The sequence below is a fragment of the Xiphias gladius genome, chromosome 7, assembly GCF_016859285.1.
Source record: "Xiphias gladius isolate SHS-SW01 ecotype Sanya breed wild chromosome 7, ASM1685928v1, whole genome shotgun sequence".
In the NCBI taxonomy this organism is placed as follows: Eukaryota; Metazoa; Chordata; class Actinopteri; order Istiophoriformes; family Xiphiidae; genus Xiphias; species Xiphias gladius.
Window position 1 is genome coordinate 20172235 of NC_053406.1, and position 22943 is coordinate 20195177.

A 22943-nucleotide genomic window follows, 5' to 3' on the forward strand; every position below is an offset into this window, starting at 1 on the left:
TGCTTTTCCTGTTCTTCCCCTTCTGCCAACATTGCGTGAACGTACCAAGTACGGATCGTCAAGGAGTCAAAACTGAACAAAACCAAACCTTTTTTCCTGTCAGTGTTTATTCATTAAATATTATGTTTTTGGATTAATATTATCGGTGCAATAATGTGTATGTTTCATTTTACTGCTGTAGTGTTTCTTATACTAATTTTAACAACTTTGTATACCGGTGGGTGGCGTAATCTCCGACAGTGCATTTTATTCTGCAAAATATCATACGTCTGTAACACTGCTGTCCTGCGAGAACTTAAACTTGACCAAAGAAAAATAGCCATGTTTTTTGATTTTGTGACAATGTATTTTCCAGCTAATCCAGGGTTCAGATTGTTTATTTAGGGCAAGAAGCAGAAGCATTTTCTCAACGTATGTAAGGAACAATTAATCCTTATTTAGTTTATTAGAAAAATTCAAATTCAAAATCTCCAAGTTTGGAGATATACAATTTTCACTGGACAGGAAGGGAAATAATGAAAAATAATAATAAAAAATGTTATTTTCCTCTGAAAATACAAAATTATTATCCTCTGAAATGTAGTGGAAAAGATGAATAATGTTCAAGTATTGTAAAAATACCTCGAATATGTACTTGATCACTTAAAGGATATTTCAAAGTGCTCTATAAATATTCAGGTGCACTGTCTCTTTAAGAAACTTTGCACCGACCGGAAGTGGTTATGTCAAGTTTTGAGTATTTCTACCAGGTCCAGTGTGTGCCGAGCGGCAGTGTTTCTGCTAGCACCTGCCAGTGCCACATAGTCAAGCCCAAATTTGGTGCATTTTCATACCACCTCGGTCTAAACGATGGCCCATTACGAAGAAGTAACCGTGCGTGGGTATGATGAATTCTGTCAGGCTGTGTCTGAAAGAAAAGGGAAGGATATTTTTGCTTATTTCTCTGGTGATAAAGACGCCCAAGGAAAGAGCTGGTGTCCAGACTGTGTGAAAGGTAAACTCAGATATTTTATCGTGTCAAATATAATATAGCTACTGGATGCTTGTACTTCAATTTGGAGCTGGCTTGATTGAAATATTTGGTCGTGCCACCTGTTGTAACAAACTTTTCATTGCTGTGGTAGTAAGTTGGGTATGCTGTGCACTTTTATTTTGTCATTTTTGACAGTTTACCTTCTTCCCTTACAGCCGAGCCAGTTGTAAGAGGAGAGATGACTCATCTTCCCGAGGACTCTGTCTTCATCTACTGTCAAGTTGGAGAGAGAGCTTAGTCAGTGTTTTACTCTTCTTCATTCCAACATCTTAAAGCAAACTGTTTTTCATTTAAACACCTGAGTCACACACATGACCAGTGCTGTCACAAAACAAGAGCGCACCTTATTATGGCTGCAACGACCAGTTGTTTCCATTATTGATTTTTTTTTTTTTTTTTTGATGAATCAGACATCTTCTTTATAAAATGTTCTCAATAATGGCAACCACTGGTTATAATAGCTCAGTGCAATATAGCAAACTCTTTAAATTCTTAACTTATAGCATGACCAACAGCCAAAAACCCAAGGAATTTATTTTATAACAATAGGAAATGGAAAAACAAGACATTTTTTGCATTTGTTGAGTCACTTACCAGTAACTTGGTAAACTACTAACATGGCCTGATTAACCTCCTACGGCGCAAAAACCTGTTTATGGGCCTCTGTTGACCCCCACTGTTCATGACAGTTTTATATTTCTCCAGGTACCCAGAAACCCAAGTGGTGCTCTTAAGCTGAAAATTCTAGCTAACTGATTAGTCAATTGACAGAAAATTAATTGGCAACAACAACTTTTCATAACTAATTTACTGGCTAAATATTTTTAAAATTCACTGTTACCAGCGTCTCATAAATGAATATTTTCTGGTTTCTCAGTTTTCTATGATAGTAAACTCAACATCTTTGGGTTGTTGAATGTTTGTCAGACAAAATCAGCAATTACAATATGTTCACTTGGGCTTCAGGAAATAATGATAGGCATTTTCCACTTTCTGACATTTTGTAGACTGAACAATCACTGTATAATTAAAAAAATAACTGTCAGACCTATTAATAATGAAACTAATTGTTGGTTTCAGCCTTACAGTACCTCTACGCCGAAATCATACGACCTCTCCCGTAGTTTTCTGTGTGATAATTACTTGACACACTTTCAAAATTGATGCAGATTGATAAAACACTTTAAAATAAAAGACCACAACATAAACTAAAACAGTGCAGATCATAAAACTAGATTTTGACTCAGAGTCCCTCTACAACACAAGGCTGCAAGATGGACAATGAAGAACCCGTCGTAGTTTACAATGAACGTCAGTGGCGCAAATTTCTAACAAATTTATAATTAATCAAATTATGTAGACAGAAATGATATGCAGTGCTTTGCCCGGCTGGTAATCTAGCCCTGATTACTAACTGCTTTATGTGATCATTAAAATATAAACTAATAGTTTATAGCAATAGAGTATAGGTGGATCTCATTTTACATTTACATTTAGGCACCTAATTGTCGAACTGTATAGAGCAAGGAGGGAAGATTTTATTTATAGAGGGAATAAAAGTGGACTTTTTCTTTTTTCTTTTTACTGTACACTAGACCTTTGTCACATACAGTGTCATTTAGGAAAGCTGAAAATCCTCCTCAGCCTTCCCAAGCCTGTTCTGTCATACGTGTTGCATCGTATCAGCTGCTTAATAATGTCTTTTCCATGCTACAGTTGGAAGAATCCAAATAATGACTTCAAGAAGACTCTGAAGTTGAGTGGAGTTCCCACCCTACTGAGATATGGCACAGTAAGAATAACTACAACTGCAATTTGCTTGCTTTATCAATGTGGACTAGCTAAATCTTAAATATTTTACAGAAAGGCCCTTAGAAATAAGTTAGATAATAAGAGACCGAATTCCAGCTAATATTCAGTTTTTTATACAGTGTTGAATATGAAAATCTAATCCTTAATATTGCTGGAGTTAGAGTGTTTTAGGCAGTCGATCTCTTTATTACAGGGCAATATTAAAAGCCACCCGTGTAATCGCTTTGTTTCAGCCTCAGAAGTTGGTGGAGGAGGAATGCTTCAAAGCAGAACTGGTGAAGATGATGTTCACTGAGGACTGAAGGGATCCCGTGCTGCTCACATCACTCATAAATCCTTCGAGATTTCTTCACTGTTAAACAGTGAATCTCATTCGCCGCTGTTCAATTGTCAGCACTACTGCATTATTGAATATTGATAATCATTGACGAGATGCATCTCCCACTGTAATTTGATGCAAATTAGCAACTGTACAACTAAACTAATGAGCATCATTGTAATACACAGCTATTAAATTAATTCTATAGTGGAATAACACAGAATGGATGTAATTCATACACATTTTTCTTGTTCTGCTTTATGTGCAATCAGTACATCCCGAATTGTAATTTGTGGTTGATACATTTCTTCCTCGCAGTTAAAAGAGTATCTTGGGGAATTTTTTTTTTTTTTTTTTTAATTGTGACCATTTTTATGTGATTTCTTTTGACTTGAATAAAGTGATGCTTGATGTTGAACGTTTGTGGCCGAAGAAAACTTGTGTAATGTGTTGTATGGTGACCCTGATGGTCGCTACTTAAGTAAAAATACGGATGCATTATCAATAAAATGTGCTTGAAGTATCAAAAGTAAAACTACTCATTCTGCAGTAAAATGTCCCCTTTAATATATTATTATATGCAACTTTATTAGATCATTAATACTGATGCATCAATGTGTCAGCACCATTTCACCATCGTAGCTGCTCGAGACGGTGCTTGTTTTAACGACTTTATATACCGTTCAATAGTTTAGCCCAGTTTTTCATAAATCTGAGGGATAGAGAGATGATCAATGGAACCTTTTTTATTTCTTTTTTTGTTTTGTGAAAGTTTGGATAATTACAGCTATTTAAATGAAATCATCTGAGAAGTTTAGGGGGCAAAACGCAATCTTTACTTGAACTGACAATGGTTCCCAACCAGAAACTGCTTTTTTTTTGGAAACATGTCAACATGTCCAAGAGGTTGGATCTGATCTTTAACAATGTATTGTATTAAATTAGCTTTTCTATGTTAAAATCTCACAAAATCTTAATGGTTAAAAACATAATCATAAGTGTAACTAGCAGCTAAAAGTTATTCCCTTTTGTAATGTTGTAAATCAGAAGAACATAGTGGTATTAAATGGAAATACTCAAGTAAGTTACAAGTACCTCAAAAGTGTAGGTAGGTGAAGCGGTGCCTGAAATCCCTACGCTGCTGGGGCATTTGCTGCAGCCCAGGTATTTTCCTCTGGTGAAAACTAGGTGGCAGCATATTCCTAGGAATAGAGTGGTTTAACCCCATCCTCGTCTCATTTTGAAATTTGCAGAATATCAATTAGAGTTGTCTTATTAAGCTTATTATTATTATTAAATTAATTAATCCTTAGCATTTGATAACACACCGTGCAAATCTGAGGGTCAAACCCCGGATCCGGCTGCCTTTAAATCTGAAGATCAGATCATGTTTGGGGAAATTAAAAACATCTAAACGCGGACGCAAATAAGGAACCGAGCTGCCTTTTCTGCCCCCGGACGCATCGCAATTCCACAGTTCACCGCGACGAAGTGTCCCCCGTGTGACCAGGAGAAGCGGGAGTCGGGATGAAAGTGTGCGCTTTCGGGGAAAGAAGAGCGCAACCGCTGTTGCAGTCAGGGCGATTTAAGCGGAGCGCATTCCTGCACAGCGCTCACACCGGAGGACGCGCAGCGGCGAGACACAGACCGCAGCGCCTCGCAGGAGCTGGGAGCTCACCTTAAAACCCCCCAAAATCGGAGGCGGAGGAAGTGCTGGGTGTCGCCTGAGCGTAGCGGATTGCACGCGCAACCAGTCTCGGCCGAGGGTAACGTTGTGTGTTCGAGGGGACCGTACGCCGCGATGTCGGAGTTTCTGCCGAGCCTGCTCGGGGAGCGGCTCGTCAACAGCGAGAAAGCCGAGGTGGACGTGCAGTCGCTGGGCGCCAAGCTGTCGCTGGTCGGGCTCTTCTTCGGGTGCAGCCTGAACGCCCCGTGCAAGCAGTTCAACGGCAGCCTGTGCGAGTTTTACAGCAGGTTCAAAAAGGCGTCTGAACACAAGGAAAAACTGGAAATCGTCTTCATCTCGTCCGATCAGGACCAGAAACACTGGCAGGACTTTTTGCAGGAGATGCCGTGGCCTGCGTTACCTTTCAAAGACAGACACAAAAAGGTAAGGTGGGTCGCGGTGATGAAGAGGAACGCCAGTCAGCCGAATCAGTGCTTATTCTCTGTGCAGGCTTGCAGCGTTTAGTGGGCTGGAAATCGCTGGAGAAACCCTCCACAGGCCACGTCCGCTTCCCCCGTCAGTGCACAGGTGTATGTGGTTTAATTCGGGTCATGAAACCGGTCTCCCTACACCTAAATCTGGCGGGGATCACCTGGACTTCCGATTGTCCTGAAATTGCGTGTCTTTCAGATATCCAGTCGGTCTCGTTATGGATGACACATCTACAGCCGTATTTAATGTGATACACAAATTCAGATTGAATCGTCCAGTGGTTAAAGGGGAAAAAAAAAAAAAGCCCATTAATTTCACTGGCGTTTTAACCTTGAAAATAAGTATATGCTTGCACAGGAAAAGTATTACTAATTTAATGTGAAATTGACTTTTTTTGAAAAAACAAACATATTTCAGCCTCTTGATAACACAACACTTGCAGCCAGCGGAGGAACAATTTATCCTTTTGACTTAATTTTATCAAGATGATCTAAATGTGGCAGGAAAAACACACCCCTAGGTTATTAATAGGAGAGGAAAGTGAAGGAAACACTTCCTTTTGTCCTTCCATTTTTCACAGCTTAATCATTTTTGCTTTCTCGAAAACCTAGTGTTTCAGCTGAACACCACAGAGCAGTGCTGTTATGTTGCATCTAACTTAGTATCCACATTGCTGCAAGTGTAGCCTACCCCAGTAAGGGCCTTTCTTTATTTTGCCATCATCTCATCGACAGCTTTCCCTGATTGCCTGGTGGTGCCAACAATGCGGTACTTTGGAGATTTCTAGTTTCCTGTTTTCATTTATCTCACTTGTGAAGTACTTTTTATTTTAGTCCAGTTTATGTAAATCCTGAGGCATGAGGATTTATTTTTTCCGCGATTTATATATTTTGAAAATTTTATGTAAATACTTGCTTTTCAGTGGAAGCAGACATTTTTAAAATGGATATTTTTATTGGAGGATGTTGCTGCATGATGTAATTGCATCATTTAGCAACTTATGAAGTTGACTGCAATCTAATATTTTTGATGAATCAGTTTTTGGAGAAGTTTTAACATTTAAGACAGATATTGCCATTTTCTTTTGTTCATAGCTTCAACTGCCACAGGAAAAAAGAAATCACTCTTAAACATCTTGTGGATAAATTATTATGCTTTTAGAAAATTAAAAGTTAAGTGGTAAAGGTTTCCTTTACCGGTTCTTCAATGATATACACAGCTGTATAAACATGAAGCAGAGTCTTTTTAAACTACAGAAAGGAGGACAATGTTACATACTGTGTGTGTGTGTGTGTGTGTGTACCCTTATGGTGTCAATGGGCCATCCCCGCATCCTGGCTGCAGCACCACTCTCTTTCTCTTTTTTCTAGATTTAAATGTAATTGCAGATGAGACATAAACAAAGATACTGTGGTGAGCTCTATTTGCATAGTATCAGTCATATATGTAAGCGAGTGCTTATTTTGCCTGCAAGGTAAAATGTTGCCACGGATTAAGAACTGGCCAAATAATGGCAAAGAGGATTTTGACCCCTTGCTGTTTAGGATGAGGCCTGATTATACTTTAAATAAACAGAAATACTGCTTTTTTTATATTATTTAATAAGAGCAGTCTACGGCAAATAAAAAATATGTTTTAATCTTGTTCATGTCACACAAAATGTGTTTAACACCATATCGGCTAAAATGTTAAGTAGCTTACTTATCTTATCTTTAACACTGTCTGTATTTTGTCAAAAAGGATGCATCTTTTTCAGCCCTCCCTCATTTAGCCAGTTCAACACTAACTGTTCTTTGTGTGGCTGAGCCACCACTCGAACTGAATCATCGCCTGTAAATTCTTTCAGATTGCCAGTGATGATTTCCGTTACACTTCATAATGAAGTCCAGGCGCGAATACAGGCTCAGGGATGATAGTAGAGCGGAGGGGGGGGGGGTTGTCTTGTTGTTGTCTAGGGCGGAGCAAGTCCATCACCACCGTGCAGCAGTTATTGTGTTCTAACTGCAAATGGAAAATATCTGTGGCATCGACACAACCGTTGTTCATGCTCTCCCAGGTAGTCTGATGGCTGTATTGGCTCTTAGCAGAAAAGAGCAACGCAGTTGTGTTTTCTGTTTTTTTTACAGAGGCCTGCAGTCGTGGCTCAGTCTGGGCTTCATCCAACCTTCGGCCTATTCTCTCTCACCATTATAAAACGGCCTTGAAAATTCATGTTTCAGTTAGCAGCTTTAGTTTCGTAACAGTAGTTTATAAATGTGACATCTCCAGAAGCATGCAGAGTGTGTCATTACCCCTCATAATCCACCAACTAATTCATTATTTATGCATGTTGGCATTCAAATTTTATTATAACGGTAGTGCTATTTATGCTGTGATCTGTGCATTCACTTACACTGTGGCCATTCTCCTGTCCAAAAGCTCGGTGCTTATCTCTAAAAGACTGGATATGAAGTGTTTTGCCTTCAGGAAAACATTTTTTTTAATTCATATTTTAGGTAGTTGATGCCTGTTTCCTCCCCTCTGTACATTGTTGGTTTAATTAGTTGGCTATTGTGTGGGGATTTATGCATCTTAGTGAAACGCTAGGAAGTCAACGTCAGGACAATAATGCGCAAAAATTAAATTTTTTGGGTTATGATTACACGTGTTTAATTCAAATGAGAGAATGGTATTCCACAGGCCAGGAAGTGTGAAGTTAGCTGGTGATAAAATTGGCTCTGAGTAAAAGAGGAAGAGAGACTGCTCATGACGTCTGACTGTGGACGTTACAGTAATTCAAGAGGATCTATGTGTGCTATAGACAGACCTAATGGCTGAGTGATGTTGACCTAGTGGAGGGCTCTGTTGATGTTGCGGGTCTGTGGAGACTAAGCGGCCCTCTCACCCCTCCTCTCGGGATCTTTTTTGACTTCGCGCAAGCAGAGCTCATCTCCTGGCGAAGGATGCAGTTTTTCCTCTATCGCGTCTTTCAGAGCCTCACCGCCCACTTTGGGACTCGCTGACTGTACCTCCTCCCCTCCTCCATCTCCCACCACTCCCCCCTCCTCTGCCCTGTACTGAGTTGGCTGTGTCTATCTCTCACTGGAGGCTGTCCTCTTTTCTTTTTACTCAGGGGTTATCCAGGCCTTCCCGTTGCAGGAAATGTTTGTTATTTAATCAAGAAGGGATAATATTCTTGATTAAATACAGAGAGAAAGGAAAGGCTGGTGATGTTAACTTAAAGTCGAGGCCAATATTTATTTAATTTGTCCATGGAAAAAGGTGAACGCTGTCATGTAGTTCTCAGGGGGTTTCGAAAATACACAGAAAAGTGTAGTTGGCCTTTATATCTTGGTGACAATGGACTTAACATAGTTATTTCCTCATGCGCGTCCCTGACTTGGAAAAACAGAAGTTTGCCAGGTAGTTATTGCATAATAATGTTACACATGCATCAGTTATAGACTGTCAAATGGTTTCGGTTTTATTTTAACGTACGGAAAACTGTCACTAGTGTCCACTCCTAAGGTGGTGTCACTCTTAACGCCAGACAGGCCAATAGGTCAGAACGTTGTTTGTTAACAGCATAGAGAATATTCTCTATTGTGTATCATCAGGGACTCTCAAATAGCTAATTCTCAGTGAGTGGACGTCTGCCAGTTGTTCAGGGACGGCCAGCAGTCTGGCTGTCTTGGCTTGCTGGCACTGCCTTACATGGACTTGTGTAGCGGGAGTGTAAAAGCTCCATGTAAATCAATTACAGCCTTAGCCAGCGCGATGTGAAAACCCAACTTGACCAGAGGGGGAGAACAAGCTGAGATGCTGCCAGAGCTGTTCCTGCAGAAGTCGAAGGGGGGAGGATCACATCGTAGTGAGAGAAAGGCCTCTTGTTCAAGTCATCCTGGTCGGTGGCTCTGCTCTGTGGCTGGCCCCCAGAGGCAGGACACCCGCTCACTCGGCCCGCAGCCAGGGGCCAAGGGTGCAAGGGGCTTCAGAGAGGGGCTAAGGATGCCTTTCATCGCTATGTCACTGATCTGCTGAAAACTGTAGTGCACCCTGCCCATCACGCATCTCAGCCCGCATTGCCCTGTTACAGTAGACCTGGCTTGAAAAGGGCCTGAACTGTTTTATCTGCAGGTGCTAATTCTCTGCTCTTAATCTGTCAGTGTCACATTTGGTTTTTGTGGACGTCTGTCCTTAGATGTGTTCCCCTTTGTTGTGTTCACTCACATGGTGTGGGCTAACGACGTCAACAGACTGTGACATTTTTGAGGCTTCTGTGATGTGGAACATCTGTAATTGAAAGCTTTAGCGTTAATTGTAGGACTCAGAGAGGATGTATTCGTCACCAGTTTTATGCTCAGCCTGCCTCTGCTCCAGCTCATGGGAACAAACGTCATGTATGGTATCAGCGGGACATCAAACTTAGTTCTTTCAGACCACCAAGTAGGAAATAAGGGTAAAAAAAATGCATCTGACTGCTCCTAAATAGGCCTTAATATCACAATTCAAAGATCATCAGTGCATGACGAAAAATATGCAGGATGTGTGAAACCCAAAGCCAGCGACTCCTCGGGAAGGTTCAATAAAGATGGTGCATGCAGAAAAAAATTAAAATGAGAAAAACAGAAGAACCTTTAACAGTGACACTCTCTTATGGATCCCTAACTCTGATCAAAGTACAGAGGGTTTAGTAAGGAGCCTAATGTGAAGTTGGCTGTGGAGGAAATGAGCTAATCCTTAGTTCACGGCGTTTAACCCTGGCAAATTAAATGACCAATTAACCCCTGAAACAAGTTTCACATCATTTTAACGCTCAAGAAATTATGTTCCTGAGTGTTTTTGTTTTTGTTTTTTTTGTTTTGTTTTGTTTGTTGCATGCTTTTTTTAAAAGAGAGAGCACATATTTCATTAGGATTTGCATCTATGGATTTGTAGCCTCAGGTATGACTGTGTGGTTATATAAATATTTTTTTAATTGCTTTTTCTAATTTGCAATGTTTGGTTTGTGTCAGCTAAACTGCCTTAACACTAGTTTTGAGTGTGGATCCGTATATCATTTGTTTTCTGTTAATGAACTGATAAGAAGAGGTGTTATATAAACGTATGTAGTATTATTATTGACATGCAACTGTAAATGCACCGTGGCTTTTGTAATTATTACTATTTATACATTCCAGTTCACATCATTTGGTATTGTGTTGTGCTGACCTTGTGGAAGCCTCAACCTTGACTCTTGCTGCGAGTGTGCATGCCTGGCTGCAGTGCCGTAGTTTAATGTGGCTCCATTGTCCTGCAGCTGTGAGGCCTTGTTGCTGTGCGCCATGTTTGACAAGAGCTTATGTAAAGAATGTGTGCAGACACCTGCTCCACTGAAGCCGTTCAGGGCCAGAGGGCATGGAAACAGTGTGTGTTTGTGAGGGCTCAGGATACTTGGCAATGCCAACTGTTACATCTCACACCACCAAGCTTGGGTTACTGTCTTCTTTCACTGCCCATTGTGTCCTCTTTGCTGGGAGATCTGTAATATTATGAGAGGCGACAAAGGAGTTCTCATCCGAGGTGAAGTTCAGAGGCTTAAGTTACCCAAGTGAGAGTTTAGGGACTGTGTCTCTCATAAAGCCCATGTCCCCTTGCAACTCGGTCTGTTTTTACTTCCGTTATCTGTGACGATATACAATAGTTGTAAGGCTGGGACCTCTGACTGCGGTCCACAAACCACTGAAACGATACTCTGGGATTGGCTTTTCCTCTTTGTCCCCGTGTTTTCCAGCTGGACCGCTCCTGGACCCTCTGTGGTTTTCAGTCAGGACTTTCCAACGCAGAGTGACGTTAAAGATAATAGACATGGCTAATGTGTTCACCACCGTGTCCGCAGTAGCTCTCGATGAGAATAACAAGGGATTCATCCACTTGCGTACATTATTCCAAACCACCCCAATTGTCACATACTTACCAGTCAAATCATCCAAACCAGTTTCGCATCAAGTTCAGCATGTAATCACTTGATATTAATTTTGGGTTCTACTGATGACAGGAAAGCAGCTAAGACCAAGCTTCTTTCCTTGAAAATAAGCAGATGGTTGTTATTTCAATTCAGAAATCCACCATCGTGTTGTTGTCGTCGTCGTTGTTGTGTGGTTTTGTTGTTTTTTTTTTTTTTTGTTTTTTTTGGTTCATGCGATTGCTGCTGTACCCGGGTTTGTTCCTCCTTTTTCTCTTTAAGGATGGGTTATTGTGCCTGGACCCTCCCCCAGTCAATCCTCCGGTCTTTAATTGCCCCACACCGCGGCTCAGCATCCCTCTCCAACATAATAACAGCATAGCCACCCTAGGGGCATCCTGCCGTCCAGAGCTGTCTTTCGTCTTCCTTTTGTTATCTTTCCTAGATTGAATGTTGGCTTTTTGTGATTGCTCAGTTTCCCCCTCATCATCACCACTGATTATATTTCTTAAGACACCATGATGTGTATGTGCTTTGGACTGTCTACATTGACAGCGGATTTTCATTTTTATCACTGACAGTCAATGAAACCTGTCTCCTTCAGGATATCTGTTCCATCAGTGAGTGGCAGTCTTGATTTGATGTAAATTTATTCATAGTATGAAAATTTCTGGCGTGACAAGTTTCCCCTTGGACAATAACCCTCTCCCTTCCATGTGACCACCACCCCACTCCCAGGGTGGAAGTACTGTTGTGTATATGCAAGCTGTAAACCCCCCCCTCACTGTGGTGTTTTCATCCAAGTGTAAGTGCTCCTGCAGCTCCTGCTCCTGTCTGAAAAGCTCACCGTACAAAGAGACCCACTGTCTCAGCGTGTAGCATGGCACACTGGCACCAGCCCCGCCGTCTTGCCTACAATCTAGCTGTTGCATGTGGTGAAGGGATTTTTATCTAGCAACTGACACGCATGCACTCTGACGAAATGAGGAAAAAGGTGGCTTGATTTGATTTTGAGTGCCACGTTTTTTTTAATAAGAAAGAAATTAGGATGCCACAGTTGAAATAGTTAACTAACAGTAATGGATAAATGGTTGAACTAGCTAAAAGTAATGGAGAAATGGTTCAAACCTCCTGTGTAGTACAAATGAAGACTCGATCAAACCTAAACACTGACAATTTAATAGTATGAAAATATAATTGCAACAATATTTTATGTAGTGTTACTGTATTGTTACGTTACGTTTAGGATTATATTAACTTTTTCTGTAGTGTTAACTATCATCCACTTTGAAGTCACCTGAAATTAAGACATTTGTAACATGACTGGGGGTGTAGATGAAGGGGTGCTCGATAGGGATTTATCTGTATGATAAATATCTATAACTTCTAAGCAGGTTAGCTTAGCTTAGCTTAGCACAAACTGGGGAAAAAGGGCGAAATAGCTAGCCTGGCTCTGTCCAAAAGTAACAAAATCCACCTACCAGACCTCTAAAGCTCACTAATTAAAATGTCATATTTTGTACGTGTAATCTGTACAAAAAGCACAGTGTAAGAATGACAGGCTGTGGTTTTACAGGTGGTCATGTGACAGTTTAACCATACAGATATGAGAGTGGTATCGATCTTCTCGTCTAACTCTCGACAGGAAAGCAAATAAGCAGATTTTCCAAAATGCAAAAATGTTGAATAGGACCTTTTTTGATGATATATTGACATTACTGGACAATATTTCCGATATGCCACATCTCAACGGTGACATCCCGTGACTACCTGTCATCATGCGCATGCCCTCAAGCACCCGCCAAAACCACTCAGTCAGCAACGGACAGGTTGAAGACGTTCACTGAGCACCAGAGGAAAGTGAACAATATTAAAATCCGGACATTTGTCACAGTCTATTTGACAGTTAAAAGAAGCTTGCACTCCAGCGCCCTGTCGCCACTGGGAGATCAGTGGAGAAGTCACCCAATTTTCTTCCTAATCTTAATTTACTAATTCATTCACATATTCCCTTTTTCTTCCTCCTTCAAGACTTTTTTTTTTTTTTTTTAAACAAAACAAAAAAAACAGCAGTGAGTAATGTCATTGCTGACCTCACAAAATTCAGATCAGTTGTTTCTAACTGATGGTGTATCCTTACTTTGCTGCGTGACAGGTGCTAAATTTACAGCGAGCTGTTAATCTTGCGCTAAGGAGGCGGGTGAGGATATATCATATGTCTAATAAGGTCAGATGCCACCGCAGACAGCCTCCCCAGAAGAGCCTTTTCCATAGTATTGAATCGGCTCTTTCAGTCGGTTTTCATGGCGTGGCATGGTAGCAGGTTGAGAGTTTTAACAGTGGCGGTAAGAAGTAAAAGTGAGCATCTTCAAACCTACTTTTTTTTTTTTGTCAGAGCTAAGCAAATCAATAAGACTCAAGAATAGTGTAGCTAATTTAAATGCTGTCTGCAAAGTTGGCACGTTGCGTTAAGGGTATATATAAACTGAGGGGCGACCGGCTGAAGCAGATCTCATGGCCGGCAGTTTGCTCATTATTTTTGTAATAACCAGAGAGTCAATTGGAACCATTTCCAGGTACACCAAGCTCCTGCTCCTCCAGGAGACTGCACGCATACATGCATACTTGAATGCGGATCGTTTATCATTTTTCTGTTTCTATTTTTATTAATCTGAATATTCTGAATATTTAAGATCATCCGCAGGTAGGTTCACTGAGTTTACCGCGCTTCTGTTATTAGGCACCACAGCAAATATACCCTCCCAACATAATTACACATTATAACTACTTGGACAAATGGATATGTTGATATTCCCCGTTGGTATCTGCCGTGGCGTGTGTGTGCACGCCAAAGTCACATGATTCTTTAGAATACATTTCTGTGCTATTACTCAAGGTCACTGGTGGGCAAACTAATCTGGGAATCAAATAATGGTGCTGCAGTGTTGCCCATAAATTGATTCATGCTGTTGTATTATCAGTTATAATGTGAGGCTGGTTTTATTTTTCAGCTTGCTGCAAAATATTTACTGGCACTGAAAGCCTGTGGCAGAGTACTTTTAAGGTCACTGTCTTTAATGGGTTACAGAGGTGTAGGATATCTTACTTGCTTATGCCAGTTACAGTATGTAATAGTTAGTGATTTCAGTGTTGTTGAATTTCAGCGTTCCTGAAGGAAATATCAGGATCTTTAGCTGCAAATTACCGGTCTTCAAAAATTCAAAATAGGTAAGCGTTATTACGTATCTGTTTTTAGTGCACGAAGCATCATCAAAAAAATAGCATGAGGGCTGTGTATTAACACCAGCTCTAGACAAAAACTGCATTTTTATAGTAGTAATTATAGTAGAATGCAGTGAATGTTGGAGCCTTGTTTGTTCACCTCAGCTGCAAGTAAAGACGCAAACCTCGACACTGAGAAACACATGGAGTCTTTATTATGTACAACAGCAACAGGCCAGATGATGCACTGATGGTATCCCATATTTAGGTATTTGCAATGCTGCTAGCTACAGTGGGGGTGGTGTGTGTGTGTGTGTGTGTGTGTGTGTGTGTGTGTGTGTGTGGTGTAACGCTAACCATGACATCTTTCTGTCATGGGAGGTGCAGATTATCTGAGAGAGAGGGATTCTCACTGAACTGAGGCTTGCTTGTCTGCTCATTTCTTCAGCCGTCACGTCCCATTTTGAAATCGGCTATGCTACGTCTCTGTTCAATAAAAACCCCACCACGAGCATTCCTCACATATCCCAGCTCATGTAGTTGCGTTAAGGAATTCATTAGTCAGAAAAAGACTCATACAAATCATCAGACACTTTTAGTAATTGAGAGAGTGGACCCCCTGCAGAGGCTGCGCTGTGGCTTAGCTCTGCCTCTGTGTTGGGGGCTAATCGCTGTTTTGATTAGTCTTTTTTTACCCAATCTGTTTGCATGGAGCACCGATCCCACGGCCGTGTTGAATGAAAGGGTTTATCAGCTTAAGCCTGTTGTAAGGAGCACGAGAGGTCTCATCTTTTCACTGAGGGAGGAGAGCAGCCCTCGGACACAAGTGTCCAGGCAATTAGAGGCGCCGGGGCCTCGAAGAGAGATTACTGGCGCACAGTTGTGGCCGGCTTCTTTTCTTGTCCTGCACATTGTTCACTCGGTGTTGAGACACATGATGATTGATGCTGTTTTCTCAAAGGGCCGCGGAGAAGGAAGTAACTGGACTTAGTCACGGGGTTTTTATCTGGGATAGACTCAGTGGATGAAACATCAAATTATGGACTTCAAAACTCGCTTAAGTGTTTTCCCACAGATTGCAACAGTCAGTCTTACATCTTAATGTAGTGGCCACCTTTAAGAGGTGGTATGGTCCTTTTTGTCTCATATTTTTAGGCTCTCAGAGCATAATGTTATACACATTTGTTGTTGTAATGTGAACACATTCCAATGTCAATATTGTGAAGTTAAATGGGTAGGAACTCCCATCGTGCCAGGTTTTAATTTGGCCGATTTTATAATGAAACATAACACATTAAGGCAGCATAGTAAAGCTTTTTTTTTTTTTTTTTTTTTTTTTTTAATACTAATTAGCGGTCTGGAAGAGTGTGACCAGTCCCAGCATTATGGGTGATCCTCGGGGTGGGGGTGGGGGGGGTTAGGCCTCTGTGTTCTTAGAAACAGCTGTGTGAATATGGACATCAAAAATCGGTTACCTATGCTTCATGCTACATGATGACATACATACCGCTGTCAGAAAACCTAAATTTTCCTTGGTAGGTCTCCTTATATTATCTCTGTTGGTATTGGACCTTTGTAGGTAAAGATGCACATCCATGAGGCTGACTGCAGAGCTGAAATAACTTAATTTTTGAGGTATTGTGTTTGCTGCAAAATTGCACAGGTTTAACAAAAATTGCACATCATAAAAATGTTGTGAATCTTGCATAATGATCATGATTCCACAGACTCAGCAATCCCTCACAACAGTTAAACCATCATTTTTTTTTTTAAGCTTTATTTATAATTTTAAGTTTACATACAGAAATATCACTTTTTATGCTTTGATGATAAAGGCTTCAAATCAAATGCTCATGCAGTTGTTTTCATCGGACATCAGGAGTGTGACTCTCTTTACTTCCGCTCTTATGGCTACCTTTTTTAAAATCACATGTCAAGCGATAGAAGAAATATGACATTAGTAAACCATATTTGCATTGTTCACTTAAAGGTTAAAGCTTAAGAACCATTCCCCTGAAGAAAGCTCTGGTGATTTTAAAAATACAAATATAATGCTATGTTGATACTCAGGCATTCACACACATTTCAGTGTTTGACGCTGTGTGTAGTAGTATATCCTCTGGCAACTATATTAAGTGCAAACAAAATTAGAACTGCACATTTTTACTCATTCTTCTTGATTTCCTAAAAATGGCTTAACACACAGTCTGTGCATCTAATATGTTTTACCCAAACATAAAGTTACCATTTTGTATGTTTTTATATTTCTTCTAGTCAGAGCACAAAACAGATTTACTTTTCTCCTAGCTATCCTGGATGTCAACAGGACTCGGGGCGCATGTCTTTTTATGGTTTCTTTCGCTGAGGGGAAATGAAGTTGCAGAAAACATGCTAGGTTAAAGTGAGCCCATTCTTGCCGGTGCGACTTGTGGCCTGCGAGGTGTTAAATTCAGCCAGGAGACCGTGCGAGCGTAGGCAGTGGGCAAACACAGACAAAATACTTAACCCCCGCCTCCGCTCCACAGCCAACCAGTGTGTCAATCGCCACCTGCTCATTTGACAGCGCTGGTGGTTTTGGAAGCAGCAGGTGTGCTCCTTTAGTCCTAAGGCAGGAGGTTCTGCTCTGACAACCCCGATCTGTGTTGTGGTCAGTGAGCCTGCTTTTTCCTAAAGCTGGAATATAGACTATACTGAGATCATTAAGTGTCTTTAGTGTTAGCTGCATTAATAGCCAACTGTTTATAGGCACACAATCCCCCCCTATAAACTTAAAAAGCTGATGAACTGAAGCAGAAAAAGGTCAGATGAAGGTTTCATGTCAGGAATGTCAGTTTTTCTGCCAAGTCCTATACCTATTCCCCTTCGCTCTTTTCTTCCATCATATAATTATGGTGCACAACAAGAGCCAGAGGTATCTCAGATGTTAAAAGACTTAGAGAGAGAGAATAAAACCTGTTGCTGATGAAAATATGACTGTAGGTTTCTTCTGGTATGAATGAAACTAAGCTCAGAGAGAAAGGTGAGACCCAAAACCAAAAGGCACAGTTTTGATCCCTGCTTCTTTCTCGGAGTGCAAAGAGTCGCTCATTGTAGTTCAAAACCCCACATGTGGAATCATTTCTCTCCTGTCTGCAGAGTACGCTGTGTGGCCGAACCCCCTTGAGAAACAAAGGCATCTTCGTCACACCATCAGTTCGTCTTCTCTGCTTTTGGTGCCCCAGGGGTTCGCTGTCTGAGCAGTCGAGATGAAGTGCAGATAGAAACCTTGTCCAAAGATACGTATGAAAGACGGGGGGGAAAAAAGTCTACGGAAACACATTAGCCAGAACTTTCTTCAAGGCTGTCGAAATTCTCACAGGTGCTTTATCAAACTCTGCTTTCCCTCAGTTTCACCTCCTTAAGCTTTTGCGGCTGAGGGAGTGCGAGGAATTCTCTTGACTTTGTTGTGGCGAGAGGAAAAAATGTGGGCAGGGACCTGCCCAGTGGGGTAGAGGTATGTTCATAATCTATACTGTAATTACCTTCTCTAATAAATGGCATCAGAGCATAATCGCAAAATATCAAGGCAGCATTTGACATCACTCAAGCTAATAGCCTTTCTTTTTTTCTTTTTTTTTCTTTTTTCTTTTTTTTTTTCTTTTAAAGTTACAGCCCTTCCCACAAAGTAGAACTGAAAAATTTGACAGTGTGAAGTACCAAACAATGTATAATGCTTTGGGGAATAAACGTGGTGCTATGTTTTTTTTTGTTTGTGTGTTTTTTAAAAAGAAGGGAAATGTATCTGGCTGTAGATCGTCTTGTTTTCGAGGCCTCCTTTAACACATTCTTCTTTTCTCCCTTCTCAGAGACTGAAAACAGAGCCAAGTTAAATATCTGGAATGGCCTCAAAGCTCTGAATATTTCCCCAGAAAGCAGAGTGGTTTATGTAAGTTCATGGATAGAGATAACAGATTGCTTGTCATTTGCAGCCAGTTAGTTGCCAGTTTTGACAAATGGGTGTACCACACAGTGCCCTGGAATAATAGGTACTAATACACCGGGATGTCTCAAGTGTGACCATTTTGAACTGAGTCATGTGGCGTCATTTTAGTGCCGTGAATCTGCATGCGTCTATACGATGTCTCCACGAAACGAAACAACGCTAAATATTTAAAGTCCTTTGTCTAAAATAGAAAAACACAAGTATCTCTGTAAAACTCACTAGTTCCTGTGTGTGAGTCCTGCCGTTTGGTCTTATTTTACTGTGCCTCAGCTGAATAGCTTTCAACTCCATTATTCTTCTTTACAGCCTCCTGTTGAGGGTTTTTTTTTTTTTTTTTTTTTTTTTTTCACTTCTCCTCCGTCATTCAGTTTCCCTTCAGTAGTTAGAACTTTTGATTTTTTTTTTTTTTTTTTTTTTGAAAGCCAAACCGCCTGTCCTAGAATCATCTTTTATAGGCTTCCTCCTCTTCCTTGATGATTTTGTTTTTTTTTTGCTATCGCCAGCGGGACTTCAGAACAGGCCATAGGAGTTGGAGGCAACTCCGAAACCTTTTTTTACTGGTGTTTTATTTTTTTTTTCCTTAGCCGAAAGACAGCAATGAAAAGACGGAAGGAAATGGTGCATTTTCAAACATCTGCACAATCTTTGATCTTCAAATTGCAGCAATTACATGTCATAATATTCCGTGTAAAATTCCTCCGATTAACATGCTTTTGATGTTCATTCGGACTCGGCTTTGATATCCCCACGCTGTGATTATGAACGTAACTTCTGATTTTGTGTAGCATTTATGCCATACAATAACACTTACTGCTGCTTCTCATTATGCAAACGCACAGATAACCCTTCTTTATCTGAATAATGGAAATGCATTCCAGTCACAGCCTATTTATGTAGATGCCAGAGGAAAATATGCTGGTGGTTTTGGGTTTTAGTGGTGCAGGCGACGGTTAGTACAGTTTGTGTACTTGGCACAACGTTAACAGATTAAGAGACAAGAAACAAGAACGAGGTTTCAACCACGATCCTGGACTTGCTTTTGTGTTTACCCATGGCGAAGTGTGAGCAGCTGTAGGAGGATGCCAGCATGAGCACTGAAATAATTACTGCAGTATGCTAGCTTAGTCAATACCATACAACTGCAGCTGTTTCCTTTTGCTCTTGAAAGAATTTCAAAAGACGTAATGTAACTCCAGGAATTTTTTTTTTTTTTTTAGCAAGCAAAGCCATAACTACCTAGCTGGGATTTGCTGAACTGTGTTGACATTTTGGAAAAGTAAATACAGTTAAAGTGTAATGGTCAGAGGCTTTAACACGGGAGTGGGAACAGACACTTAAGTGTGGACAGGACCACTCAGAAGATTTATTATCAAACTGAGGGGCTTGGACATACAGTTGTGCACTCACACCTTTTCGCTATGTTGTTCTTTATAGATTCCACCCCCGCAGCAGTGTCCTCTTCCCACCAACACAAAAGAGAGCAGGACTAGCGAACTTGGTCAGGTTTCCTTCTCTTTATGCCATGTACGTGTTTTCTTCCTCCTTATGATACTCCCTTCAGGGGTTTTTCGACATTTGGATGTTTTGTTTCTTTTTTTGTGAGGTGCAGAGCTGGATACAGCTCCCAAAGCAGCTTTTCAACGAAAGCCCCTGAGAACTTGGTTTCAAATTTAAGTGGTATTTTTAATAGTATTTCTCCATCACATAAGTATTCCTGACTATCGAGTTAAAGTTTTGGGGGAAAACATCCTCAGTCCTCACTTCATCGGGACTGCGTGGGTGTGGATTGATCAGATTTGATTTGACAGTGCCTGGCAACATAAGCAAGCAACCCCACAGCTGTCATCATATTTCTGTTCAAATGTTGCTAAAGCCGTTTTTTTTTTTTTTTTTTTGCACAGAAGTATGTTGCATCCTCTTCCTCCAACACCGCCCACCTAAAACCAGTGAGAAGACCTCAAAAAAACACATGTGAAATAATAAAGAAAACTGTGTGCTCACGTGGGACTCCATCGCTCATAGTCAATCAGAATGTGATTGAGAAAATGTGTCTTCAGGGCCTTTTTTAATGTGTAATACCAACAGAAGTGGGTTGTCTTTTGTCACAAGTTTGTAGTACTTTTAATAGCAGCGCATATACATTTTTCATGGCCCCAAGTCAAGGTCTTTCTGATAATTGCATTTACAGACATGGTGGGTTTTGCCTCTCAGCAACATCCTCCTGCCCAGCTATTTCCCCGATGAGCAGCACTCTGTCATCTCGGCCCGTCAAATGCGGCCCCTGAAAAATGGAGACGTTCCAACAGGCAACCGCTTTGGTCAAAATGCTAGAGTCAGTTCACTCTCGTACGGCATTGCTCCCACGATAAGTAAATTTTTTCCACTCAACACATATTCTGGATTGCCAGAATGAATGCCATCTTCATTAATTCTATAAATCATTCTGTGCACACATGGAGATTTGGACATTAATGTAATTTCAGGGCTTATAGGCGAGGAGTGTGCATTATTGTGCAGACCTGTTTCCTCTTATTTATCAGGAAGGCCAGAGTTTCAGGTTCATTTCCAGTGTGCCACTCTTCCTGCACACTTTCTCAGGCTCTAACAATAGCCCCCTCATCGCTGGCCCCTCATAATCCTCTTTATTGCCCCCTCCCAAGCCTTTTCCTCTCTCCAACAAGCTCTCTCCATAGACCAGGCACCCCCCTGTGTTGTCAACATTAACCGATCATGCTGGGCTCTGCCTCAAATTTTGAATGTTTGGAAATACTACAAAGCTGCTGATACGGAAGTTAAATGCTTTGACTTTGAAATCCTGAATCGTTTCAGATCTTCAACTAAATCTTGTATGTGGACACTAGAAAATGCTGAATTCCAGATGTTAGGTGGATTTCCCAGCAGCATGCCGGAATGTGGGATCTGTTTTTGTTTTGTTGACATTATTATTTTATTTGTGGACCTTGATGGCAGCTGGCACATTTAACATCTGATCAAGATCGTGGCTATGGCTCTTTTTTTTTTTTTTTTTTTTTTTTTTTGGTGTCTTAAGGCAGCAAGATGGTCAATAACTGTAGGCTCTACCTCAGGATAGTGTTTTTGTCATGCATTGTTAACCATCTGCTTTGATATTGCTCTCTGTTTTGAGATCTGTGGTGAACAGAGACCACAGAGACCCGAAGGATGCTGAGAGGAATGAAAAAGAGGAAAAACGATGATCTGAAAAGCTTTGTTGTTTTCCTCTTCAAGTAGTATTTTGTCACATTCTTGTTGTCAGTCTGTAGACTCTGTATTTGCAGGAAAATTACTGATTAAAAATGTAATTATTCACCCATTTATCCCTTTTAAGCATTAAAGAGCCTTTATTCTTCAATGGAATGCCAAGTGACGGTGGTAATTGTAGATCAAGACTTGGCGCTGGGGAGCTGACCGGCTGGAGGGGGTTGCGGGAGGGTGAGGGGGGCTTGCTGCCAGCCGCGGCGAAGCCAATGTGCGGCCCGTGGTGGGAACTAAAGCGGGGCTTGCTTGTGAAGTCAGCCCCTGCTCACAGCAGCTCTTGCGTTTTTGCCCCGTGCCAACCGCACAACGCTGCTCTTTTCATTTCAGCCCTCGCTGAGCGGTTCCTGCCCTCTGCCCCAGGCCGCAACAAGCCTCGTTGTCACTCAAGTTGAGTGAGAACGAGCGCTGGAGGGGGGCCTGAAAGGCAGTGACATTCAGAAATCCACTTCAAACAATTGGAGCGTGCTGATACATGGGGCTAATAGGCTTTTATGCGTGTACTTAAAAGCAGCCTTGCTGTTGAAATGGTATTATTTATTAGGGTGCTGCAAGTGAAAGCTATTTAACGTTTTCAGATGATGCATTTAAGAGTGACTTTCTGCCTGTGAATGTGTGTGTGTTTGGATATAGGACAGGAATGCAAAACCCTGTTCTTCCTGAGTACTGGAGCGGTATCTCATCAGCTCCCACAGTGCTGCTCAATATATGCAAAGTCGGCTTGTTAAGCATCAATACTACACTCCTGCTCCAGAGATTTATTTCAATATGGGCCATTACCGCTGATAAAGTCCCCGCTCAGCCGACTGTTCGCTCCCTTTGGGACTTCAGTATCCTGTATCTTCAGGATCCAGCTTCATAGCCATATCCATAGGTGGATAACTTTCCCATTTCTCTTTAGGACTAAACAATCCAGCACTGTCGCTGTTGCGATCAGTCCATAAACTGAGGGATGGTGGAGATGACATAATGTTAAACATTAAAGCGCAGTGTTACAGAAAGAGTGTCTGTAATGTTTTCTTTCATCACTCAGAGTGGGGAGGGAAATATGACTTTATTTTAAGGAAATACACACTTTCCCATGACACCCATTTGACATCTTTTTTTTTTTCTTTGTTGTTTTTTTTTTTTGTTGTTTTTGTTTTGATATATTCTAATGGATGTCTGGTGTGTGTCCGTGTCTGTGTCTGTGTCTGTGTCTGTGCGTGCGTGAGTGCTCAC

General features: G+C 41.1%; 2 protein-coding genes across 2 annotated transcripts in view; both read left to right on the forward strand.

Annotated features, from left to right (window-relative positions):
• Positions 1-730: 730 nt before the first annotated feature.
• On the forward strand, positions 731-3582 carry txndc17 (thioredoxin domain containing 17). Its single transcript, XM_040130984.1, has 4 exons — positions 731-994; positions 1189-1270; positions 2750-2825; positions 3079-3582. The coding sequence occupies exons 1-4, from the start codon at positions 850-852 to the stop codon at positions 3145-3147; spliced, it is 372 nt and encodes a 123-aa protein (XP_039986918.1). The 5' UTR covers positions 731-849; the 3' UTR covers positions 3148-3582.
• Positions 3583-4645: 1063 nt separating this feature from the next.
• Positions 4646-22943, forward strand: part of nxn (nucleoredoxin) — a 56858-nt gene continuing 38560 nt past the window's right edge. Inside the window, exon 1 of the mRNA XM_040131670.1 lies at positions 4646-5274. Coding sequence (XP_039987604.1) covers positions 4966-5274 — 309 coding nt within the window. The 5' untranslated portion in view covers positions 4646-4965. The remainder of the gene's footprint in view (positions 5275-22943) is intronic.